We start from the raw sequence: 27311 nt of genomic DNA, 5'->3' as shown, positions 1-27311 counted from the left end.
TGCTACCTCACTGAAAGGGCACTTCATTGAAAGGAAGTCAAGATGTTACATTTTGAGATTTAGCTGGAAATATCCAAGATTTGTATCCTCCAAAATGGCTCTACCTCTGCCAGCAAAGAGAGATAAACGATGAAAACTTGATCCACATTTTAAACTCACCAGCTCAGAAAGACACAAAGTTAAACATCTGTTCATTACAAAAGATTTTATTGCAGTTATTTACACCCGTTCCTCGTTAAGTGTATAAATGTAAACATTTATTATAGATGTACTTCTCTTATCTTACAGTTCATCCCCTGCTCAGGTTAGATGACGTTTTTTGAAGCATACAGGTGGTGAGGAAAGTTAAGCTATATTCACAGAATATACATCTGCCTGCAGGGAGACTCCTCCAGCCCTACGCCAGCGGGATGGACACTGTCCCGTTGGCTCTGCTCCTGCTCCTCGTGTGCACGCTGGATTCCGTGATGTCCTCGGAGTGATCCTCGCTCTTCTTCTCCTTCAGGCTGTTGATGAACCTCAGGGTGATCTCATCCCACTCCTCGGGCAGCAGCATGAGCAGGAAGCCCATGCAGATGATGATGGTGGCCCCCAGCCGCACCACGCTGAAGATCATTTTGTGCTTCAACAGGTCCACGGCTGGGAGGAGAGGAAACAACAACAGAATCAGAACAGCAGCAGGGTGGAGGATGGCACCAGGAGCCATGGCACGTCCCTGTGACCCTTTGTCACACTCTGGGGGTGACACTGGCCGTGGGGCCAACAGATCTCCCTGAGCTTTGATCTGACAGTGCAGTGCTGGAGGTGCCACAGCTCCTCTGTCCCTCACCACCCTGTGCAGGGTCCGAGGCAGCCTGGAGGGGCTGGATTAAACCTCAGGAGGTCCATGGTGAAGGGGGCTCAGCCTGGAGAAAAGGAGGCTCAGGGGGGACCTTCTTGCTCTCTGCAAGAAGAGGGTGCAGCCAGGTGTGGCATTCACATTCTCTGGGGAAAAATCCCTTCGCCCAGGATTTTTCTCCTGGGAAGCTGAGAAGCCTCAAAGAAAAAAGACCCAATATTTATGTCAATTGCTTCTCCTCTGTTTTGCTCATGTGGAATGTGTTTGGAGATTGTTTACCCACAGGTGGTTGATTCATTGGTTTCTAGTGTGAGTGTTTTGACTCTGGCCAATCAGGGCCAGGCTGTGTCAGGACTCTGGAGAGAGTCACAAATTTTCATTATTGTCTTTTTAGCATTGTGTAAGTATCCTTTCTGTATTCATCAGTATAGTTTAGTTTAGTATTCTTTAATATAGTATAGTATCTTAAAATAATAAATTAGCCTTCTGAGAAGATGGAGTCAGATTCATCATTCCTCCCTTTGTCTGGGGGGAACCCAAATACAGTAAGGTGGGGCTCAGGCTCTGCTCCCAGGGAAAAAAGGACAGGACAAAGGGAAAAGACCCCAAGTTGGGACAGACTGGATATTCAGAAAAAATTCTTCCCTGAAAAATTGGTAAGGCACAGGCACAGGCTGCCCAGAGCAGTGGTGGAGTCACCATCCCTCAAAGTGTCCAAAAAATGAGTGGACATGGCACTTCACTTCATGGCTTAGTGAGCACAGGGATATTTAGTTGAAGGTTGGACTTGATCATCTTGGAGGTCTTTTCCAGCCTCAATAACCCTGTGATTCCATGATTTCTGAGACAGAAGGCACTTTCTGGTAACTTTATCCACAACAGGCTGCATCAGCAGAGTGCTCCCTCAGGCTGCAGGCACCAGGGATGGGGAGAGAGCAGCGCAGGGGCCAGAGAGCTCCAGGTGCCTCCAGGCCCATCCTCGAGCTCCACAGCAGCCCCCAGAGCCCACCTGAGCCCTCAGGCAGCCTCCCACAGGCATGGCTTCACAGCTGATTCCCCAAACCCAGATCTTTTCTGTGCTCCAACCCCAGGAGCGATGAGGCTGAGCCTGAAGAGCAGAGAGCTGTTCAAGAGCAGAGGTTGTTCAAGACTTCTCAAAACAGGACTCTGGAGTAAATTTCCACCCAACCAATTATTTAAGCAATAAACTGCTTTCTGAGCTCCCCTGGGCTCATTTTGGCAGCAGCAGCTGTGGCAGTGGTACCTGCATTTCCAGGGACGCTGAGCACGGTGCCGATGGAGATCAGGATGGGGTAGGTCAGCACCACCCCAACGTTAACCAGGATGTTGAAAGCTAGGGAAAACCAGAGAAAATAACACATGAAAATGGGGGAAACACCAGAGTGAGGCATTTCTCCTCCACCTAGACCCTCCAGGTACAGTATGTGATATTACTATGTGATATTACTATGTGATATTAAGTATCCACACCACAAGGAGGGAGTTGTTGATTTTGGGTTTTTTTCTGGATGAATATGAAATTAGGGGAAATTCTTCACAGGGGAGAGGGGAGGGCTGAATGGCCTTTCACAAACCACAATACTGAGGTTATCATATTCCATGGCTTTGCACAGGCTTTAATCAGGTACAAAAATACTGGTCTTCTGTTGTCTTGGGGTTTTTTTTGTTACATGACAGCACTCCCAAGAGCTCCCATTTCCTGAAAGATTAAAAAACCCCCTAAAGTTTGCTTAAGTTTAACTTTTCCTTGAAGGATTAAAAACAAACTTAAGTTGTTGATCACCCACCACCCACTCCTGCTGCTGAGTCCCCTGCATTAGGTTGGGTTTAGACACTTGGGTGATAAATTATCCCTAATTTTGGTCCCTAGGAGCTCACAAGGCAGCTGCAGGTGTGGCTGCAGCAGCTCAAGGTGCTCCCAGCAGCTCAGTTGCCAGCCTGGCCACATCTCAGGACAGGATGGGCAGTGACATTCTCTTTGCTTCCATTTAATAAACAATAGTGAGACAAAACCCTCTTCAATTATGGAATAAAAGAGACTTTACCAAAGGAAAGGATGTTGTTATATGTGGACATTAAAATGCCCCTGGGCTGAATCTAACAGATATTTTGCTGGCAATTCTGGCTCAGAAAGAGGGAGCCTTATGTGAGCCCTGCCCAGAGCCTGCAGCACCCCCAGAAAGATGCCCAAACATCCCCCAGGAGCTGACTGGGAACAAGCAGCCCCTTGAAATTGGATTTACAGCAGTCAAGCTGTGCCAGAGACAGGGGCATTGGTGTAGAATTATGGAAGGGATGAAAAAATGGGCAATTAGTAGTGCTGCTTCATGTTTACTGCCTGCTATTACTGTTAATTATTAATTATTATTAATTATAACTATGATTATGTATCAATTATTAATTGTATCTCAATTAATAGTAATGTTTCATGAAGTGTAATGAAAAATATGAATCATTTCTAAGGAGCACCAGTTTGCACTGGGACCAGGATTAATCTGTGAGAGAGCTCTGCTCCTTAAAGGGACAGGGGGAAATAGTTGGTGCCCAAGGCCAATTTTATAAAGGCTTGGAGGGGTAAAATAAATAAATAAATAGTTTTATCACTTACCTAGTAAAATAAATAAATAAATAGTTTCCTCACTTACCTAACCAGAGGCCAGCTACTCCACACAGGTAACCCCATGGCACAGCAGAGAAGGGGTACCAGTACTCCACTTTTGTGAAGTAGAGGATGATGGGGGTGATGGAGATGAAGATGAAGTTGAAGAAGCCCAGGGTGGACACAAAGTGAGCTGCTTCCCCAAAGTTTGCACTCCCAAGAAACATTTTGAACAAAACCTGCAGAGGAGAGGAAAGGAGAGGAGAGAGGAGGGGTTCAGATTCCATGCTGTCACAGAAGCACTCCATTCCCTTGAGGAGAGGGCAGCAAAGGCCAACTTGCCACAGCCCAGCCCTTTTCCCACACAAGTCTTGCAAGGGGATCTTTGGTGGGATTTCTGCCTTTCCTGGGTTTCAGCTCCATGTCTTTACCATGGGGATGGCTGAGTTTGTATAACAAAGCTTTACACAAAATGCCACGAGGAGCAAGTGTAGAGGAACCCAGGAAAAACCAAGAATACACCAAGAAGTCAAAGACACACCATCCATGCAGTAAGTGTAGAGGATTTGGGCTGAGTGTGACAATGCTGGGGTTTGGGAGGAGGCTCCTGTGACTTCCACAGCATCACCCTGCTCTGAGAGGAAATCCAGCCTGGAAGAGCTCCCTCTGTGAGAACTTGTCCTCTATGAGCCTCACTTCATGGATTTTGAGTGACTTTTGAAAGGCCACAACCAATTTTTGAGTGAGATGAGCAAAGTCTAAAGCTACAAGGGCAGCTTCTGATCCTGCCACACCCCACCCCAAACTTGACACACGAGCTGAAAACAAACCCAGCCAGGCTCAGCCCATCCTGATTCTGAGACAGAAAACAAACCCAGCCATGCTCAGCCCATCCTGATTCTGAGACAGAATCCCTGCCTTTCCCAGCCCTCACCCTCCAGAGCAGCCACTTCTTCCAAGCAGAAGGGTCTCTAATGAACAGCCTGTGCCAGGCTCACACCAGGGCTCTGAGCCCAGCCTGTGCCAGGGGCTGCAGGGCAGACCTGGCATGAGGATGAATTGTCCAACCTCACTCTCCTCCCTGCTGCACATGGAGAGCCCCTTTGAAAAGTGTTGATAAACTCTTGTTGCCATGATTTAAAAATGTTCTTAAACTCCTCCTGGGGTGGCAGTGGAGATTTCATTAAAGGCTCATCAAGAAAAGCCATTCTGGGTAATTGGCAGATGACAACTAATTACCCTCAGTAGATTTCCTGACATTGTCACAGCACCAGTGACGCAGGAGTGAGGAACACAACACAACATTCATTTTACAGCCACTCTTTTTGTATTTGTGTCTTTTCCATGTGAATGAATTTAGGAGTGCCAACAAACAGTTGTGTCCTACCTTATAGAGTGCAGATGTGGAGGCTGATCCCACGGCGTAGGCCACCCCAATAATTGAATCACCCTGGAAACCATCTGCATATGCCATCATTACAATTCCTGTGATTGCCATTATTGCTGCCACTATCTGCACAGACAAAGCAAAGCAGTGTAAAGCTGAGATCATCACTGGGAGGGGCTTCTCATGAGCGTCATCACCCACTTGCTCTGACCTGGAGCTTTCTTGTTTTCCCTTAAATAGGAAAGATTGTGGGAGAGATGTGAAGCAAAATGAAAGTGTGTGCACACTGACAGGGATGTGGATCTACAGCACTGCAAATTCTGCTGGGGTCTGCTGACAGAACATCCATCATTAAGGATTTTGTCAGCTAAACATCCACCTTGGAGAGGCAACTGCAAGACCAAGAAATTTTAAGGCATCAGGCTCTACTGTACAACAAGAAAAAATATTTAGCAAAGCCACCAATTTGACTTGAAATGCAAACATTAGATGGCCAAACAGCCTGGAAAATAGTCCAGGGGAATAAGCCCTGTTTTTTGGAACACCAGGATACCACAGGGAGCTCTTCCAGCTGTTTTGGCTGTGCCCTGACAGGTTTTTTGGACAGACAATACCAAATTTCTTCATGAAGTTTTACATCTGGGCTTAGGTCTTTGGCCTCATTTGAAAATCCCAGAGAGAGCATTTAAGGAGCTTCAAAGAAAAAGAACAGGAATCATTAACTCCACCACATCTGAAATCCTTGACTCCAAGAACCTTAAGGAAGTGGTAGGGAGCCCAAAGTGTTTTATTCTTTAAAAAACTTCCCCTCTCCACCTAATTGCCCTCAGCAGGTAAATGTGGAGTGTGAATTTCAAAGACACTGAATACCCAACTTCCACTGAGTGTTTCCTGAGCCAGGGCACATCTCCTGAGCCAAACCAACGTGACATGGACACTCTGCCTCTTGAAAACCTCCCTGAACTTCATCTAAGAAATATTTAGCCCTGGATTTAAAACTAAGCTTCAGCCCACAGACTTCAAAGACTTCATCTTGATCCAAATATGTGCCCTCCTGTAAAACAGCCTTTCAGAGCTCACAGTTTTGCCAAGAGTCTCAGGAAACCACTGACACTCATCCCAGGCAATGTGAGCCAGACTGAGGCAACAAGCACAAAAAAATCCCACAGGATAACTTCAGCAGAGCAAAACTGTGTTTCAAGGGACACACAGGACAGGGACACACAACTGACTTGGGTAAAGCTGTTCCCACACAGGGGACAATGAGGAACCCAGAATCACCTCCCAGGGCAGGGACAATCTCTGAGACTCCAGGTAAAAATGTCAGTGGTCCTAAATCCCATAGGCATCCAGGCCAACATCTTCCCAGGAAAACTCATCTCCTGGGTGCAGCTGTGAGTCCTTCCCCCTCACCACCAGCCCTATTTCACCAGCCCTTGAGGCACACAGGTGCCCCCTCACATGGCAGTGGCTGTGCCAAAGCCACAAACCCCACTGCAAGTCTGTGTCCCACCTTACTTCTATGTAAAACACCCCAACTCCAGGACACAGGTCAGCAAAACCTGAGGGTATCATTGATACTCCAGATTCACCATGAAATGGAGCTGAAATCCAGATCCCCCAGGCTGTGGTGTCTTAGGTTGGAAATGGGGGTGTTCTACTGCGATCTGTCAGAGCTGGGCAGTTATCTTCTGTTCCTGGGGCAGTTTTCTTTATCTCTGCCACACCCATCCTCCCTCCAGGAGATCTCTGCTGTCCATGGCCACTGAGTGTCCCTGCAGGGCTGATCAAACTCCACCATCCCATGGGGAGATGCTCCACCCAGGGGAGGAGACAAGCATTCCTACCTGGATCCAATCTGAGGTTTTGGGACACCACAGCAGCCTTTCCACTGGATTTCCAGAGAAGACCAGGCCCATCTCCAGCAGCCCTGGAGCTGCAGAGGAAAACTCCCCCCTTGTGCAGGATCCCTGCTCCAGCAGAACCACAGCTGGCACTGCAGGAGGGCTGAGCCCCCCTGGGATGGGGCTGTGCCACCACCCTGAGCCCCCCTGGGATGGGACTGTGCCACCACCCTGACACACAGGGGGCCAGGGCATGCTCTGACTCTGGCAGTGGTTTTTGTTTTGTTGGGTTTTTTTTGGTTTGGTTTGGTTTGGTTTTTTTTCGTTGTTGTTGTTGTTGTTTTTTTTTTTTTTTGGTGCGTGGTTTGGTTTTTTTTTTTTTTTTGTACAATTACATTTGTATTTTTTTTAGTTTTCCTAGTAAAGAACTGTTATTCCTATTCCCATATCTCTGCCTGAAAGCCTTTTAATTTCAAAATCATAATAATTTGGAGGAAGAAGGTTTACATTTTCCATTTCAGGGGAGGCTCCTGCCTTCCTTAGCAGAACCTGTCTTCTCAAACCAAGACATGTGGGCTGGTGTTCCCCCAGACTCTCAGTGGTGTGAGGAGATCTGGCAGGGTTTTAGCAAGAGGGTACCAGGAGGTTTCCCCCTTTTCCTCCCCAGGATAACCAATTCCAGCAGTGGGGCCATCCTGGGAGACACCACAGAAGTCCCAGCCTTGAAGCAATGCCCAGGGACAGCCAGGGGACAGGGGACAGTCCCAGCCTCAGACATGCAGGGCCTCTCCTGTGGGTGTGCAGAACCCCCCTGCCCTGCCTGGCTGGACTCACCTCAGGCTGCCCTTCACATCCTGCCCTGCAGAGAAATTCAGGATTTCAGCTGCCAGCTGGAGGATTTCCAGCAATGTGTCACTCTCAGAAGGCAGAACAGAAGAGTCCAGTGTAGTAATACCCTCCTTCCAAGGGCAAGGATGGAGATTTAACTCTTGGTGCCCTCACTGCTCAGTCCTTTCCTTGTGTCAGTGAAAATGAGTAGATCCATCATCCCCTTTCTTCCTATTGTGAAAAACTCACTCCCAATCTCTCTAAACCAAATTTAGAAAGCCAGATCCCTAATTTAATGAATTATTTATACAGCCAAGCACTTTTTTCCCCCCTGAAACAACTAAAATGATGGACACAAGGAGCATCAACACCTCCTGAGACTGAAAACAGCAAAAACATTATTTAAATGTCATGCTCAAGGCTCCTCCTGCATGTTACATAGCAGGGCATCAGCACAGCTGACCTGTGCCTGCCTCAGGTGCTGGCTTTAGAAACCTGAGCTCACATCTGCAGGCTGCTCTGCAAGGTCACAGGGAAGCACAGGTGGCTGTCAGCTCATTAAATGAGGCTTTTAATTAATGGAAGAGTGCAGGAACTTTCTTTTGGAGCCTCCTAGGTAAGGAATGAAATTACCTTGCCTCGTTTTTTTCCTTTTTTCCCTGAAAGAGAGCAAGGCCAACCAACAGTTTATCAGAAACATTTTTTTTCTATGTGGAGCAGAAAATGAGGTGTAAAGAATCACAGAATGGTTTGGGTTGGAAGAGAACTTAAAAGATCTTCCAGTTCCAACACCCTGCCATGGCAGGGACACCTTCCACTAGGTCAGGGTGCTCCAAGCCCATCCAACCTGGCCTTGAACACCTTCAAGGATGGGGAAGAAACCTCTCTCCAGGCTGAAGTCAACATTTTCAGGGGAGAAAAATGCCCCCAGACTACTCTGCACCTCCCTAAAACACACTGAGTCAACTCCACACCTGAAGCCCAACCAAGGGCTTAAACATGCAAAATATAAGCATGTGTCTAAACCTAAGCAGCACAAGCCAGCAGAACTACTCAAATATGTAAAGTCTTTGAAATATTTGTGCTTGTTTTGAGCCAAAGCTGCCTGGACTTCCCAAAGTGTAACATGGATGTGTTATCAATTTGAGAGAGAGATGTTCAGAAGGGTCCAAGCAAAGGTCAGGGTGCAGGCAGGGATGGTTTTGTGTGTCCTTGCCCAGGGCAGGAGGTATTTCAAGGTATCTGAGCTCTACCTGCACTACTTTTACAGGTAAATACAACCAGAGAATTGTTAAGGGTGGAGAAGACTTCACTGAGTCCAACTCTTCTCCTAACACTGCCAGATCCACCCTGTGGTCCCCAAGCACCACATCTACACAATTTCCTGAACATTTCCAGGAATGGTGACTCCACCACTCCCCTGGGCAGCCTGTTCACCACCTGACCACCCTTTCTGTGAAGAAATCTTTCCCAATACCCAACCTAAACCTCCCCTGGTGCTTTTCACTCTTGGGTGGGTGCTACAGCTTCACCACTGATGGCACGAGGCTCTCCCTGCAGAGCACACGACTCTGGTGCCTCAAACACAGCAGCTGAAACTTTGTGTGCAGCCTTTTGCAGGGCTCCCACAGGTGGGACTGTGCCATTCCACAGGGTGGCCAGCAAAACAGGTTTGTCTTTGGATGTGGCATCTAAAAATCCAGCCCTGCAGCCTGGCTGGCAGCTGCTTTCAGGTGTGCAGGAAGGGTGCCAGGGGATCACAGGGATGTCAGGCTCATCCCACATGCCCGTGGGCATCCATGGCCAGTCTGGGGATTGCTGCAGCCTCACTGGGCAGACAGGGAGCTGGGAATGTGCTGCAGAGCCACTGCTGCCCCAAGCACTTGGAACAAACCCTGTGAGGAATGACTGAGGGAGCTGGGGGTGTTCAGCCTGGAGAAAAGGAGACTCAGGGGTGCCCTGAAAGGTGCCTGTGCTCAGCTGGGGCTGGGCTCTTTCTCCAGGCAGCACTGACAGAAGCAGAGAACACAGTCTCAAGCTGCACCAAGGGAAATCCAGGTTGGATATCAGGAAATGTTTTTTCACACAAAAGGTGAGAAATTTCTGGAATGGCTGCCCAGGGGGGTGGTGGAGTCCCCATCCCTGGGTGTGTTTAACAAAGCCTGGATGTGGCACTGAGTGCCAGGGTTCAGCTGAGGTGTTTGGGCTGGGTTGGACTCGATGGTCTTGAAGGTCTCTCCCAACCCAGTGATTCTGGGAATTCTGTGAGTCCCCACCTCGATGTCACCCGGACGTGCTCGATGGCGCCGGAGCTCTGAGGCTGAGCTGAGCTGAGCTCCTTGGAAAAGCTGGCTGAGCTCCTGGGTGCAGATTTTTTCCACAAAAACATGGCTCAGGGTATAGGATTAGACCTTCATTTCTTTTCAAGTCCTCACTGCCCAAATAACCCAATTCCTGCTGCTCTCCGAGGGGCTGCAGGCGAGAGCAGCCGAGGCACTCAGGCACAGAAAGCTGGGGCTGTGCTGCTCTGCTGCACTTCAGCTCTCCAACACTCTCCTGCATGGTTATTTACATACCTAAGTGTTATTCTGTCAGGAGAGCTGCTGGAAAACACTGTGAATTACCTCTCCAGCAATGGGCATCCAGGCTCTGCCAGGGAGCAGTGAAATCCAGTTTATGTGCAGGATTTGCTGCTCACTTTTCCCTCCAGGCTTTTTCTGTGTGAACCTCATGGTGTTTACAGAATTCATACTAATGCATATTCATGGCAACCTTTTTTTAGTCAGTGAAAAATAATAACTGAAACCAGCTTTTATTCCTACGTTTCTTAAACAGAGCAGTCTAGGAAAACACAAGAGCTGTGCTTGCTCTGCCAGAAAGATGCTGCTTTGAGATGAAAATTAGCTTAAAGGGTACAAAATGTTCAATTTTTTCAGATGATCAAGGGGCAGAGGAGGGTAGATATTGTTCCTGTCATTTCTGTAGAGAACTGAGGGTTTTACACCCTGTTTATTCTTCAAGTCAGTCAGTGGGCTGAGGTGGGTCACATTCACCTGATCCTTCTGTATTTTCAGCTGTGTAGGAAATAGATATCCAGGTGTCTGGCTTTACCTGCAAGCACTGGCTCACCTCCTCAGCCTGGCAAGCACACTGCTCTACTCAGTGTCCTGGTGGCTGCTCCTAAAGCCAGATGAGATACCTGTACAACAGGATGTCTTTTGCTTTCATTTCTGAACCCTTCTATCACACTATTAATCAAAAAAAGGAAAAAAAAAAGAAAAAGCTCCTGTGCCCATTTTCAAAAACCACACTGACTTGGATGAGTGTCCTGATGCACCATGCTTTCCATGGAACTTAAATCCAGCTGCTGCTGGTCCCTTCTGGTCACAGCCACCACACCTGGCCCCAGCCAGTGCCTATTGAAGTTCAAGGTTTCCAATAATTAAGTCAGGACTGTGCCCAACATGACCTTGAGCCCTTTCAGAGGGGAATCTGCATCAATGAACTAGCAGAAATCCTCACTACTCCTCATCCAAGGTGTGAAGCCAAGAGTTTAAATTGCTGCACATTGGGAGATGTGTGCATGGAAAATTACACAACAAGTTTGCTTTCCCCAGATCCAGGGGCACAACATTTTGTTCAAGTTCTGTTTTAAAATTTTGCAGGTTCATTTTACTGCCAGTGAGTTCTGTAACACTTCAGTGCCAAATGCACCTCCACACAAGGGAGCTGTGTTAGTTTTAAAGCAATTTTGACACATGCACATGTAAATGTGTGTGTGAAAAGTGACAGGGTACACAAGAAATATACATCACACGTTACAAACATCTGTCTAGCCAAACAAGGAATAAAAGTGCTTTGGTTAGAACCTAAGCATTCATCACTAAGTTTAAAATAAAACTAACAAAATTTCAGCACAATAAGCCAAGACAGAATAGGTTTCTATGAAACTGAAAGCTCTTCTATTGTAATTCAACAAGTTACACTTGGCTGTAAGGGCTCCTTGAAATTCCCACACTGAATTCCCTCTGAAGTTCTGAGGTCTCTAACTGATCCTGAGGCTACATCACAAAACTGAATGAGAAAGGTTTTCATGGTGCCCCAGTGCAGCAGTGCTGTGGCAGCACCATGGCTGATGGGTTAAAGTGCAATTATGAAAACATGAGAGAGTGGAAAAGGAGGCACATTCATACCCTTGCTCCCATGAACCTGTCTTTGAGCACAATCCAAGAAAGCAAGAAGACAAAAGCTTTGTTACAACAGAACAGGGCAGAGACGTCTGTGGCTGTCAGCTTCTTTAAAGCCAGTAAATACAGGTAGTTAGTCAAAGTCCACAGAATAGAAAAGGGAGCAGTCCTTTTAAGAAAGAGTTTCAGCGTCAGACCATCTTCACCAAAAATCCGACTGCATTCCCTACGGAAAGAAAAGAGTTTCAGTCTCAGCCAGGCTTTTCCTTACACTGCAGCACAACAAACATTCATTAGGCTTTTATCCTGCTTTCCCTAACTACTCCACACGCCCAAGAGAATCCATTATTGAATTCACATAGGGAAAACAAGGCACAATCTTCTTAAAGCAGCAATTTTGGAAGAAGAAAAGATGCAACTTACCTGGAATAATCACACTCTGTGCAACAATAATCCCAGGGACTCACACACAGAAATGAAGGTTATCTATAATGTTCTGACAGCTCCCAGACTCTGCCTTCAAGGCCATTAGCACAGGGATTAGAATCACCATTTTTCTCTGCAGCTTGCCAATTTTCTTCTTTTTTTGTATTGCTCTAAGCCCTGTTTTCGTTCTTGCTGAAATATATTTTTATGTATGGCCAAGGAAGATTTAAGAATTGCCTAAAGATACTCAAAAAGACTGCCAGACACAGCGTGGTGGGGAAGGGAGCCACCAGGCAGTGGGAGTGAGCCAGGCAAACAGGAGTGTGAGAGAAGGAAGGGAAAGGGAGGGGAAGGTATTTAACAGCTTCATTTTATTGTACAGAGAAAAGCTGTGCTTTCTAGGAGACATCTCCTTGAGAATTAAATTGCAAACAAAACCCCCAGGTTCCCAAACATTGTGTCCCACCCAGCTCAAGTGAGCTGTTTGCTCCTTGGGATTTCAGGAATCCCAAAGTGGGAAGGATATTTTTTAGCAACTCCACTGTCTGCACTCTTGGTTGAAGGCATTCCTGAAGATATTCCCAGTGTGCTTCACTTCTTGGCATGGCAGGCACCCCTGCTTAAAACATGGGAGGTCCTACAAGTGACCCCAAAAAACAGTGGGGTAAACCAAGGCACCCTCAACCTGCAGAACGTCCTTCCAAGAAAAAGGGACATGGAGGGAATAATCCAAATGCCCTGAGGCTCCAAAGGGCTCACAGCCAAACATGGCTGTGCTTGGAAAATTGCTAAAACACTCATTATGCAGAACTAATTAGCAACTTCAAAGATTGAGCTGCAGTGGGATGTCAAAAATGTTTGTTATTTGGGGGTGGTGGGGGTGGTCTGATAACTATCCTGATTTGGAAGACAAAATTGTTTTCAGGGCCCCTTAACCATTTTTACTAATTCTTGGGAATTTTGCTGTTTAAGACATTGAAGGTTTTTTTCCTCTGAAGATAGGAAACTATCACTCTCATTTTGAGGAAATCAGAATAATAACATCTATGTAATAACTGAGATCAGCTACATCTTAACTTAAATAGCTTTATGATTCAGCTTAATAACCACTTGTTCCTTGATGCCACTAAGGCAGCCTGGTGTACAAGGCAGTCATTTCTGGTAAAAATAAATTCCATTCTCAAACTCTGTGTACTCAGGCTGGTGGATCTGCTAATTATCTCCTTCACTCTAGTTGACCTCAACGCTCTCAGGAGTCCTGTTCACCAAAGATCAGGATAAAAATGTTTAAAATACAAAAAAAACCAGCTACTGGTGTGCATCATTTATCTGAGATGCAAAGCAAACACTCAGAGAAGCACATAAATGAACGCCTAAATTTGCAGGCTTTTGTAACTGATTTCAACAGGAGTTAGAGGTGACAAGGTTCCCTGTGTGAGAAGGGATTCACTGGCAGCACTTCAGTGTTCCTTGGCATGCAGATATAGCAGTTTACCTTTATTTTATATATATATATATATATATATATATAAAATATAAAATCAATATAAAATCAATATAATATATAACTTATAAAATAAAATATATATGATAACATAAATTATATGTTTTAAACTATATTAATATATCATATTTATAATATATTAGAATTATTATATGGGCTGTTTAAGCAGGTGGAAGGGCCTCCATCACACACAGCAGTGACCAGACAAAACACGGGCTGGAGGTTCCTCAACTCTCAGTGAAGAAAATACAGCAAAGTCTCTGACAGGGCTGGGCTGAGTGAGGCAGGGACTTGATGAATTCACCCCTGTGCCTAGGAGAGCTCCATGAATAATGCTCAGTCAGTGAGGAGATTGGGAGAACACTTTATTTTCCCAGTCAGATTGCCTGAGGCTTTGTGAGGGCTGGTGGCTCACTGGTTAACTCAGCCTTTCTGACATGCAACTAAAATTAAACTTGCAGGAGTCTTGAGACATGACAGTGATGAAAACCTTGGGCTCAGGAGAGGGGGCTCTCTGGAACCCTCCCCACACAAATAATGCTGCAGGCTGCTGCCTTAGAGGCACAGACACATCTAGGGACAGCTGACCCTGAAACTACGACACAAACTATTTCCAAATGCACAACAAGTCTATTTAAAACCTGCCCTCTAACACAAATAACTCTTTTTACTTGCAGGTAGTCTCAGCTCTGGGCAGTGTGCCATGCTCTCAGGAATTACAGCACCTCAGGACAGTCGTGCAGCTTTGCCTCTGGCACCCACTAAACAGCTCTGTGCCCTCTCAGTTATTCTGATGCCAGGCCCTGAACAGGAATGGGTTTGTTCCCTCCTTTGGAATGAAATCCAGCAGCTGGTTTTATGCAGCTCACAGAAAAAAAAAACAGCAAACAGGCAGAGAGCTGGGGCACAGGAACACAGGGAATGCAGTGACATCACCTGGATTAGAACTTGGCACGGCCACAGTGACACGAGGGCAGCAAATAACACAGCAGCACCTTCTGGGAGCACAAATTCAGTGCTTCTGCCTAAATGACGGCATCTGCAGCAATAAAATCCCTCCCAGCTCCACTGCAGGGGTGTCCTGGATTGCCAAACAAATTGTATTCTATTTGCCACGTGGATAGCAGTGGTCTTCTGTTCAGTGGGCAGTTTTCCTTATCTCTTCCACAACCACTCCTCCCTGGCAGGGGACACCTGCTGCTAACAGGCTATGGAATGTCACTGCATGGCTGATAAGAATTGTAACATCCCATTGGGAGATGTGAGCCCAGAGGGAGGAGCCAAGCATTCCTACTTGGATATAATCTGGAGACTCTGGAATAACTGCATGCCTTTTCCACTGGATTTCCCAGAGGAACAGCTGCCTCTTCCACTGATCTTCAGAGGAAGACTCACCCTTCTACAGGATCCCTGCTCCAGTAGAACCACACCTGACACTCCAGGAGGGCTGAGCCACAATTCCAATGGGACTGCTGCCAGCACACTGACCAGCAGGGTGTCAGGCTGAGTTCTGACTCTGTCAGTGTTGTTTTGGTTTACTGCACTGTTTTATTTTATCTTTTTATTTTCTTCCCTAGTAAAGAACTGTTATTTCTGCTCCCATATTTTTTTGCCTGAGAGCCCCTTAATTTCAAATTTATAGCAATTTGGAGGGAGGGGGGTTACATTTTCCATTCCAGGGGAGGCTCCTGCCTTCCCTTAGCAGTCACCTATCTTTCCAAACCAAGACAAGGGGGCAGGCACCAAACTGAGTGTGGCTGACCTCCCTGGTGAGTTGTGTCTCCAGCACTGGCTGAATCTGAGCTGGCAGAAAGGGCCTGACCAGCTCAGTTTGTCTGCTGGAGAGCTGCAGCAAAAGGAAAGGGGATCCTGCAGAGCCTGGCTCAGGAATGCTGTGTCCCACAGGAGGGCTCCATGGAAGGCCAGCTCTGTGCTGATGGTGTTCCTGATGTTCCTGAAAAGCCTCTGCAGAGCAGGTCTGGGTCTGCTGCTCCACAGGTGGCTGAGGGAGCTGGACTGAGCTACTGCTGCAGCAGAGGGACAGGACTGGGGGTGACAAACCTGCAGGGACAGCTTTCATACACAAATACCAGCCCATGGCTCAGTCTGCACTTCAGGAGATGCTCACTTCTCCTTAAACAAGGAGTCCAACTCTTCCCAGTGTGTTTAGTTCACATTAAACCTGCACCTACCAATGGTTCCCCTGGCCAGTGCCCCAGGCTGGGAAGAGCTGCAGCTCCCATCTCAGCTCTCACACTGTGGGTGGATCCTGGCTGGAAGCTGCTCAGTGTCACAGTGCTTGTCCTTGAGAAGCCAAGGTACCAGAGGGGGAGGCAAAATGTACTGACATTGAAAATTTCACCCACCTATTCCACAGCACAACTGCATCAGTCTCCTAAGTCGAGTCTGTGCAATGTCTGCTGCTGTGGTAAATGCTGGCAGGGTTAAATTTTCTATTTCTGAGCTTCCTGAACTTCAGATCATCTTTTCCAGCACTAATGCAAGGAGTTTCAAGCTCTTTATGAGGGACACAGCTTTTATTTACAGTACTGAGGGGATACCAAGACACTTCACCTAAATGCAGCAGTGAGTTCATAACCATAAGTTATTTTCTCAGACCACAAGACTGAATCTCTAAGGGTGGAAGGTAAGAAACACACAATTTGTAATCTCAAATATTATAATAACAGAATGCTAGAGTGGTTTGGGTTGGAAGATACCTTAGAGCACATCCAGTCCCACCCCTGCCATTGCAGGGACACCTTCCACTATCCCAGGTTTGCTCCAAGCCCCATCCATGAACACTGGAACACTTCAGGGATCCAGGGGCAGCCACAGCTTCTGTGGGCAGTCTGTGCCAGGGCCTCACACCCTCCCAGTGGAGAATTTATTTTCAGTATTTAATCTAAACCTGCCCTCTCTTAGTCTGAAACCATTCCCCCTCCCTGTCCTTGTCAAAAATCCATCTCTCTTGCAGCTCCTTTAGGTACTGAGCAGCCTAAACTTTCCAGAAAGCCAATCTAAAGTTGAGGATTGAGACTCCTGTCATTCCAAGTGGGATTTATTCAAGGAGCAGTGGCTCTCTGCAGCTTTGCCAGCCTGGGGCAGCACTCTGCAAGTCACTTCCAAGATCACTGATCTCTGCCAGGATGTCACAGATATTGTTTGTTCAGATCCACTGGGAATATCTGCTGGACAAAATGCCTGATTGTCTTTAAAGCTCCTGGAGAGTAACTACATCCTCCAGAAACATAAAGATAAATCACCTCTGGTCTCCAAGGAAAGCCTGGAACTGCTGCAAATGGGTTTATTGACAAGAATTAGCTACTGCAAAGGAATAAAACAGGCAAATGAAGCAGCAAGAAATCCTACAAAATGTAATAAAAAGCCTTGTAATGGGAATATCAAGAATGCAAGTAAAGAAAATACAAAAGCAATTAATGCAGGTTTGAAAACACCCCTGTTCTGGGGAGGAGGTTGGGTGAAATGACCTCCAAAGATCCTTTCCAAATTAAATCTGTCTACAAGTTAAACCTACAGGTTTTCAATCCTTTAGGTCACCAAAAAATGGAGAGCTCATCCTGAGGAGATGCCCATTCCTTATCCAGTCTGTAAGAGTTTGGACAGTCAAGCTGTAACACAGCACTGACCAAGTAGTTGCTCTCCCTGATGGAATCATTATTTACCAGCAGTTCCTTCCTCCTTGAGACGTGAGTTCCTGCCATATCTGGAATAAGAAATACTCTGGGAAGATTCCCATCACCTCTAACACTGAGTCCACACATGCACTGACCTCCTGCAGAAATTCCTGTGGCATTTCAGATAGTGTCCTCAACTTTAAAAGCTCAATTCCTGATTTAAGCACAGGAATTGTTTTATGCATTGCCCCAAAATGTTGCTCTGATAGAGATATGATCAATGAACCAACTGCAGGGGATTTATTTGCAGGGATATTTCTTCTCACCTTCTTCCTTATGTGCTGTGCAGTTGTTATTACTTCACCCCACAAGAATAAGCCAAGCTGACACTGTTCATGTTCTCACAAACACTCCAGCAGAAATCTGAATGAGGCATCATTAACAGACAAAGCACCAGGGTTTGCAGAGAAGCACTTAATTAAGTGCAACTGTTCAGTTTCAGTCACACTGATTTGACAGAAATGATAATTTAGGGCCAAATTACATCCCAGATCCTGGCAAAAAGCAGCTGAGGGAAGAGTTTGGCCCTGCTGCACTCCAGCCAGCCAGTCATAAATGGGATTCCCTGTGTGCTCAGGGACAGCAGGAGCCAGGGATGGGCCCCACACTGGGAAATTCCTGCTGGAACAGACTATTCTGCTGGATCAGGCAGGTTCTTTTCCAAGCAAGCCTGCACTGGAAGAACAGAACTGGATCCCAGCCCAGAATGACCCTGTGAATCTCTTCCCTCCCTGGGCAAGGTGTGGTGTCTCTTGGTGAGCTGAGTTTTGTCCTGTCCTTTAAAGCAGCTCCCATGTCACTGTCAGATCAGTGGAATAACAGAAGTGGAGGAGGAACTGTGAAATCAATTGTGACAGAATGTGAGGTACTTCCAAGCCCTGCAGGCAGATTAGATGTGGTTTTCCTCAGAACTGGCTGAGGTGAAGCTAAGCTGCAGCACTGGTGCTTGGACTGGATGATTTCTTTGGGTTCCCCCTTAACCTTGTATTTCCCTGATTTCTCAGGGGCTACTGAAAAGGGATTTATACATTTCCAGCAGGAGGAAAGGGCAGTTTGCATCCTGCTGTAGTTGCTCAGCACAGAGAGCAAGCCATGGTCTCCCACATGGAAACCACCTCCTCAGCTCTGAGCATCTTCCTTCCCAGCTAGGAGCTGCTTTGGTTGTACCCAACATTTCTATTCCATCATAAATGGACCAGGACAGATTCACTGATCAAGGCAAGAACACAAAATATAGAGATATTAGACAACATAACAGCAAGATTATAAACAGATTATTGACCTTTTCAACTTATTTAAAAACCCCTTTAACAATCAAGTACCCATTTATTCAGCTCACATCACTCATCTGTCAGCCTCCTGTGAGCTATTTATGAATGAGGTTTTCTGCAGCATGACCTTTATCCTGACACCAGGGGTGGAACTGAGCACAGCAGTGATCTCAGCCCTCAGGAATCAGGTTTTTAAAAGGGATACTGCCACGATAAAGCCTACCTGAATTTTTTGATTGGAGACTGCTTTTCCTGTGCAGTTGCAAGGTGCCCGGAATAATAAATGGGAAAAATCATAATGTTCCAGTTTGTTGAGAACCAAGTCATGAAAAAGGGACAGTCAAAGGTCTCAAAAGTGATTTTGACAAACTGTGTGGTCCCAACCCAGGAGGAAGAGACGGACAGAATGATCAGGAATCTCCAGATTAGCTTGAGAAATGTGGATGTGCAAGACTGGCATCGTGTCTGTCCTTCAGCTTCTTGGCTGCTGCTCTCTGTGTGCGTTTGTGTTCCTTCTTCTCCTGAAAGAGAAAAAAAAGGAAGAATAGAAAAAGAGTGGCACATGTAATGAATGCATTCCAAATAGTTCTTGGCAAAACCCCCCAGTCTGGTCCAAGTCACAAATCATCCCTTGCCTCCTCCCTGTAACTCCTCTATGTCCCATAAATACTGAAATCCTGAAGGAAAGTATTTCAATAATACCAACTCTGTCACTTCAAGGAGGCAGAACCAAACACAAACACAACAGTGAGGGCTGAGGTAACAGCATTACAAATAAGCTGTTGTCACTATTTGCTTGATCAGCCCTTCATTCCCTCTGGCAGCAAACCTCCAGAATAAAATGTTACAGAGGCAAATTACTGTGCATGTGTGCAACAGAAGAGCTCTCTGAGCCTGCAGGTCTGGAGACAGCACCAAGTTCTTATTCCTCAACACTTTAATTCCACAATCACTTTTATTTACAAGCTGGGATGGGGAGGAAAGAAATAGTTGGTTTTATGTATGCAAGCAGAGAAAGGCTTTTTGCAGTCAGGTTGGTGTACTTACACTTCTGAAGTTAACAAAGGAAGCTGGACAAAAGTGAAGCTTGGCATGCCTGGAAATGAAACCTCTGCACACCAGCAAGGAGCAACAGGAGAGTTGGCATTTCCCATTTCAGCACAGTGGTTTTGGTTTTTTCAGTGGTTTTCAGACCTAAGAGCACATTTCCTAACACAAGTGGGGAGAATTTCATCTCACTGACTGGTGATTTGCTCTCCAGAGATGCAACCCATGCTCCCTGCTTTGCTTCCCTAGATCCCAGCTGAAAACAAGGAGCACTAACACTGCTGGTCCTGGGAGCTCACAGGGCAGCACTGAGCCCCAACCATTCACCCTGTCTGACCACATCACAGTTTGGGAGAAAAAACAGGAAAATCTTCTGAAAATCATGGCCTGAAGCTATTCTTAACTACTCCCATCAATTATCAGCCCCATTAATACATGATGTGATGTACAGAAGAAACAATATGATTTTGAGAGAAGTTAAAGATGCCCTGAGTGAGAGCATGCACTGTCCTACAGCCAACTTTTATGTGACAGAGGTATCCTTGCACACTCAGGTACAATTTCCTTTTATATTATTGGGTTTGCTACATTAGCCATAAAGAAATGTCAGACTGGGGTTCCAAGCTATTACTGTAAACCAACATTACACATAAAAAAGATTTATCATAGCAGGGAGTGCATTTGGAATCAAGAATTTTCCTAACTATGACATGGAGCTTTTTGCAGTTGTAATTGTGTGATGTTTTTTCCTAAAAATAATCTGTATTCAGTGGCTCCATTGTTTAGTGGTGAATCAAGAATTTAAATAAAATTACAGGTTTATTAAAAACATGCAGAGGATAATCAGCCACGGGTCTGAAAAGGCAAGCATCCTTTTAGCATTCTCCTTGGCTGCTGAGAGAAAGTAGATATTTTTATGGTACTAATAATGACTGACATCTATTGAAAGGTAAATTACAGTTTATTTGCAAGTTAGAATGGCTTAAAAAGAATATATTATAGTAGCATCAACTTGCAGGTCTTCCTGCCAAGTAAAACTACTATGCAATTAGTCCTTTTTCAGCTACCACTTAAAATAATCACAAAATGATAGAAGAAAAAAATCACTTTTAGCCATGCTTTCTATTTTCCAATTACACAATAATGATGCAATTGGTGTCATTATGCATGACACCACCATCAGCATTTGATTTGGATGTTACAGTCCCAGGTCTGAATGTCAGGGAAAGGCACAGAAACACACACTTGTTGCAAGACCTACCTTGGATTTAAAGGCCTGTGTAAGTTTTAGCCCGAATAAATGCACAGTAGGGAGTTGCTGTAAGTTTTTAATCAGTGGGATTCATCCCATGTGATGCAGTTAGCAAATAACTGTGTATTCAGGATGAACATGTTGTCTGGGGCCCCTTTATATTTAATGATAATGGAAAGCCATGGTGAGAGGGGAGCTGATTCCATCCTCATACATCTACATGTATCTACATCTAAGCTCACTGGAGGCACTTAACTCTCGACCAGATATTTGCAATTAACTTAAGTGAAATTGTGATTGATCCCCGTGACAGAGCAGCTTGTCAGCTGCTTTGCAAATCCATGGGATGTGCACACCTAATTCCTGGCCAAAGAATCAAAAGGACAAGATAAGATACAGATTTCAAAATAACGACAGGGAGTGAGCCACAGGGTGAGCAGGCACGTGGTTCCTGTTAAAGAGGTTTAGGGATTTCCAAGTCATGGAGCAAGCACTTGTGTTTAGACACCAAATGATAATGAGGAGAAAACAAACTCAAAGTGGCTGGGAGACAGCATTTTACAACTGGCAAGGTAGCAGAAATCCTTGGGGTCTGCATTTGGATGGGACTGGAACAAACCAAGAGACTTATCCTGGGAAGAAGCATAGAAACAAGGCTGAAAGTACAGGTAAGAATGCAGATCACACTGCAGGTGACACAGAGAGATGGCACAGGTAAGAATGCAGATCACACTGCAGGTGACACAGGGAAATGGCACAGGTAAGAATGCAGATCACACTGCAGGTGACACAGGGAGATGGCACAGGTAAGAATGCAGATCACACTGCAGGTGACACAGGGAGATGGCACAGGTAAGAATGCAGATCACACTGCAGGTGACACAGGGAGATGGCACAGGTAAGAATGCAGATCACACTGCAGGTGACACAAGCACTGGCCAATGGCAAACTCTGGAAGGCAGTGAGCAGAAACAGCCCTGCATGGTCCTTTGGTCCACAGTGCAGTTCTTCCTGACAAGATGGTCACAGAAGAGCCTTTTGCTTGCAGTGTTCAGAGGAGTGAGATGAGGAAAATCAAAACCTACAGCTTTTCATTGGAACTCTTCTGGCTATTTGGCAACTAACCCTAGAAAATAATATTCTTTGTATTTGTTTATCTATTAGGTCAGTCCTAGCTGATAAGGATGGGAAGATCAGGATCAAAAGGGAAATATTAAATGCAAAGTAAGTGTTTAGAAGAATATGATGTCCAGACACTACTCAAGTGGCCTAGAGCCCTTTCTTGGAAAAGATGGATTCTGATTTTGGATGCTCCTTAGTGCCACCATGCACAGTTGTTTCAGCCTGATATTTGGAAAAATGAGATTTGGTTTTCTGCTTTCTTAGCTATGATCTTAACTGCAAGGTGCTGCATCAGCTCCTGGCAGCAATGATCACCTCCAATACTCTTCTGAGGCTTTCCATCAAGAGAGTACTCCTGGAGCACGAGATCCCTCTGCTTTCCAACACAAGGAAGAAATGGGTGAGTCTTGCTGCCATCAGAAGCCAAGTGACAAGAGGAAGGTTCAGCTCCCCCAGGTCCAGAGTGCAAGGGAGATCCAACGAGTTCTTCCTCCCCTTTTTACTCACAGTATCTACACAGGCAGTCTTCCAAAGAACTTGGGCAATTAAATAATTTCCTTCCAAAATTTTGGACAGTTAAGTTATTTCACTCATTTAAAGTCCCTCCTCCTCCACAGTGTGGTTTAGCAGACTCACAAGCCAGGGGCTGAACATTGCAACTGCTCCCATCCCATCCCTGCAGCTGCTGGATGGACACCGTGGTGAAGAGGTCAGTGTTCACCACACCTACAGGTTCATTTGAGCTAAACTTCTGCAGTGAAGTTCTGCAGCAAAGCTGACTGTTGATCTGAGCTGTGATGGTCTTCCCTAGAAATCCTTCCACCTGCTGAGAAATCCACCTGCTGCTCCTTCTCCTCCTCTTCATCAGACCATCCATGGTGCAAGCTGAGGTCATCCCTCTTTGAGAAGGAATTCCTAAGGGTTCTGGCGTGTGGCCAGGCTGAAGCTGAGGAGACACAACCACCCAGTGAAACCCAACCATGTGCTGGGGGTTAACCAGCTCTGAGGATTTTCCATGCCTCGTGCTGTGCCGGGCACCTCGCGCCCGTCCTGTACCTGCGAATCCCGGCCTTCTTCTCCTGTCTGTGCCACCTTCCTGTCAGAATTCAGGACATCCCTCTGGCTGTCCTGGATTGCTCAAACCCCTGCCACGAGGCTCAGAGACCTTGGCAGAGAGCCCAAAACACCTGTGATTTTGATTATGATCCATGGAAAAAATTACCAATCTTATATGAGGATCTGCAAGCCATGAAAGTCCAAGTAGGATAATAATTAGTTTGTCATGGTGTGAAAAATAGACTTTTGGGGTTTTTAGAATGGGGGTTCAGGAGGCAAGATGGAGGAATCTGGGTGTGTCCAGTCTTTCTCCTTCTTCTTCTTGGCCCCCATCTTCTGCTGTGATGCTGGCACTTTTGGATTGGTTTTGAGTAGAAGCTCACTGTCTAACATAGGTGATAGGTATTGGGAAGTTATGGTAAATAATGTATATGTAGTTTTTAGTATAAAAAGATAACACCACCCCGAGGGCGGCCTGTGTGCCTCTGTCTGACCTGCTGAATGGACCTTGGCAGGCCAGGAGAAAGAATTTTATAGATAAGAAACAATAAACAACCTTGAGAAAGAGACCAGAAGAGCTCTGACTCCTTCTTCAGCTGCCGGCTGGGAAAAGAGACTTTCTAATGCATCTCGGGGTCACTCTGACCAGCAGAAGACCCGAGACCTTCCCGCTCACCCCCGGGCTCAGGAAGGCCCTGCAAGGGGCAAACCAAACCTCAGCATGCTCAAGCCCTGCCCCATCTCTGCAGAGACAGAGGGAAGAGCCAGGAGTGCACCTGTGGGTTCCTACCTGATCTGCTCTGCCTCTCGACTCTGCTGTGCCGACAGATTCCCGAGGGACTTCGATTCTGCAGCTCAAGAATGGGAGCAGCAGAATCTTCAGCCACAGATAGAGGGGAGAGCTGCCTAGTCATGCCTCTGTGTCTGCTGGGGCAGTTGCCTCCTGGCTTGCATTGGATGACAGATGATCGTGAGGCACCTGAGAAGAAAGAGTTTTGCATCAGTTTTGTCTGGAAAGTCCCCGGAGGAACACGGGGCTTTCAAACAGGCTGGAAGTGAAATGCATACAAAAGGAAGCACACGGCAAAAAAATGCAGGTTTCAGCTCTGCTCAGGATAAAGGAAATAAGTGAGTAAGTAAATATTTAACTCTCTCCCCCCTTACAGATAAAAAGGTGGTGCATGAAAACCAGTCTTCCCCCTGAAGAAATGAGAGCCCCATGCTGCAGTGTATTCTCAGCCGCACGGCTCTGTCCACAGAGCCTGCACAGTCAAAGGAATTTGTACTCACGTGGGGCCCTTCCTGAGCACTGACACTGAATCAGGCCAGAGGGGAGCTCACCATTCCCTCAGGGTGGGAAGGAGGGCTGAGGAACCACTGCCTCCCTCAGTGCTGGGAGCCTCTCTAGAGGAGAGCTTCCTCTTTCCATCCTCCAGAATGATCCCTGAGACTCTCGTATGGAATGAAGCCTTGGTCACCCACAGGTCTTTTGGATGAAGATTTCTGCTACAGGATTGTAGATGCCAATTTTAAGTGTTTTAACACCAAATCAGAATCTCCACATCTTCAGAGAAGTTGTTTTTTCTTCCTCTGCTATGTGCAGACAACTCCAAGATGAGACATTTCACACGGAGGCTGGGCAGAGGCTTGAGATGGCAGAGATGTCCAAAAAACACCAGTAGTACCAGATGAGAAATTTTCCAGAGAGTAGGACACCATATTTAATGAGTAAGAGCCTGAAGGGCTGGATTAAGAATCAGGAATCAACTGCAAGGAGTGCAGTGCTGGAATCCATCAGTGTGACTGGTGATCAATTGTGCAAGGACTTCCAAATTTACTGAAGGTACCTTCTGTAAGAGGTCAACACATGAGCAGCACAAAAGAGTCTTCTTCTCCAGCAGAAAGTCAGGAGGACAGGCCATTCTGGCTGATAAAAATGTGTGTTCATGGCCAGCTGAGATCACCCACTGCTTGTATTGCAGCTGCTACTCCAACTGGTGACCATCTCACCTAAACTTGTGGAAGATACCCACACCCAAAGCAACCACAGACCTTGCCATGACTTGGAAGAACTTAACATGATAATCCCAACAACTTCATATTGAAAAGAATACAAAAATAGACACAAACCCCATGTGTAAGGTGCCACATGGGTAACAACTGTGGCAGAAATTCCAGAAGGAACATTCTTTGTTGCATCACGAGCCATTCCAGTGCACTTGGAGCAAAACACATCAAACTCAACTACTACTTGTAAATATATTCCAAAGCAAGGGCTGTACCCAAGACTCAAGAATTGAGACAGGACTCTTGCCAGTGGGTTCATGCAATCTTCCATGGACTTAAAGGTGTGTTGGGTTCACCAAGACTAACAAAGACCAATGTATAAAATATGGAATTAAGCAGGGAAAAAAAAATCCTCTCTCAGCCTATTTAGAGCCTGCAAGGTTTATTTTTACCTACCAAGTAGAAAAGTGACTCAACCAGGAGCTGACCCCCTCCAGATAATCTTCCTCAAAATGCTCTTCCCCTTCTTCTCTGTCCATTATGAGGGAACCCTGACTCAAGGGGGGCACCCAAGTTTAGATTCCAACTGATGATGAAGTCCTACAAATCCAATCAATGCAGTAAACAACCCACACTATGATAGCAGACCCACAAACCCACTTTGAAAAATTAAGACCTACATGATGAGAAGCAAGCTAAGCAAAGCACTGTGTTGCCTCTCCTCACTTTTTGTTGAGCATTACTTTCTAAAGAGCATTCTAGAGCCTACCAGATGTTTTCAGACCTTTAAAAAGCTATTCACAAATTTACTTTTGTAAAGTAAACCTTTCACCTTCACAAATTTACTTTTTAATGGAGAAAATAATGATCTAGCAGCCACACAACTCCCTGCTTGACTTTGTTCCACTTATTTCAAAACTCCAAGAGGTACCTCTCCCTCCTTGTTTGTTGGTCAAACAAGAATAACATCACCTACTTTGTAAGATTTAGTAAACATCTTGCAAGTTACTCTTACAAGTTACACCTTCCTTTGTCGTCTGAAAATTAGTCCCAGCCTCCATGAGGTTAAGCCAATCACTGCTTTTGGGGAGAAATGTTCAAAAAGGCATTTCTAATTTTTCAGGTCCACAACTTAAAGAGGTTTTATTTTCACCAAGTGTTTGCCAGCTGCCTGTCCTTGGAGAAGAAGCCACCGAGGTGGCTGGCTCCACATCACTCCTCATTTTGATATTCATCATTTAAAAAGATTTCATTATGTTGAGAGACACATGTTATGTCTCAATTCAGATTAATTTCAGAACAAGATCCACATTATACTCAGCAGAAGTCTAGCAGGTGACATGCAACCCAAATTTGATGGAAGCCTATTCTTCCTCACGTGCAAAAAGAGCTCTGACTTATTTGTATCTGGTACAACAGAGAAGCATGAATCTTCTCCTGTGCATTGACAAACCCAGCAGGTGAGACCAAAACTGTAATTCAAGAGATTGCATTAAGCTGAAAGTCACTGCTTGATTTACTGAACTCTTCTTCCCTCATACCTGAAGCAATCAGACAGCACAGCCATTTGTCAATATTTCATTGTTACAGCTAGAAAGCCTGGGACACCTAATGCTGCTCAGTCTGAACATATTTTAAGGGTATCTGTTGATGGGAGAGGTGAAGAGATAAATGCTGGGCTCACTTTCCAAACCTGGAGCTAACAAATCAGCATCTGCAGAGCTGAGCAGTGAAACCTCCCAGGTGGGCAGTGCTGTCCCATAGGAAAAGAAGGGAAGGCAGAGCTCATGGAAGTCTGGTTCTCTGTCTCACCCCACAACTCTCAGCTGTGGAGCAGGGATCTGCCAAGTCCCTCCAAACTTGGAGGGATCAAGAGCAGCATTTTCCACTGAACTTCCATAGAGGGGAAAAAGAGAATCATAGAATGGTCTGAGTTGGAAAGGAACTTAAGATTGTCCAGTTCCAACCCCCTGCCATGGACAGGGACATTTTCCACCTGACCAGGGTGTTCAAACCCTCATCCAACCTGGCCCTGATCAACCACCCTGACCAGAGATGTCACCATGGGGTGGGAATTCTTACACAGTTTGTGGCTTTAGCAGGGATGAAACACAGGCTGAGAACAAAACTACATTTTGGGCATCATTTGCTATCTTAAGAGCGTGCTACTGGGAGAGATTGGGAAAAAACAAACGAGAAAAACCTTGCCAGACTGTCAGATCTT

At 45.9% G+C, this 27311-nt stretch overlaps 1 protein-coding gene across 3 annotated transcripts in view; it reads right to left on the bottom strand.

The window, feature by feature from the left end:
• Positions 1-230: 230 nt before the first annotated feature.
• Positions 231-27311, bottom strand: part of SLC35F4 (solute carrier family 35 member F4) — a 116355-nt gene continuing 89274 nt past the window's right edge. For 2 of the 3 annotated variants that reach the window (XM_050975705.1, XM_050975707.1), the window contains exons 2-8: positions 23871-24059; positions 18827-19124; positions 11711-11930; positions 4846-4971; positions 3505-3697; positions 2103-2192; positions 231-639 (exon numbers count right to left, since the gene is read on the bottom strand). In XM_050975705.1, the coding sequence (XP_050831662.1) occupies positions 398-639; positions 2103-2192; positions 3505-3697; positions 4846-4971; positions 11711-11930; positions 18827-19124; positions 23871-24059 (1358 nt within the window). In that variant the 3' untranslated portion in view covers positions 231-397. The remainder of the gene's footprint in view (positions 640-2102; positions 2193-3504; positions 3698-4845; positions 4972-11710; positions 11931-18826; positions 19125-23870; positions 24060-27311) is intronic. The other variant, XM_050975706.1, reaches the window with a different exon arrangement.

Source organism: Serinus canaria, chromosome 5 (genome assembly GCF_022539315.1).
Source record: "Serinus canaria isolate serCan28SL12 chromosome 5, serCan2020, whole genome shotgun sequence".
Taxonomy (NCBI): Eukaryota; Metazoa; Chordata; class Aves; order Passeriformes; family Fringillidae; genus Serinus; species Serinus canaria.
Note: the sequence above shows the minus strand (reverse complement) of the source record. Positions and strands in the feature narration are given on the sequence as shown.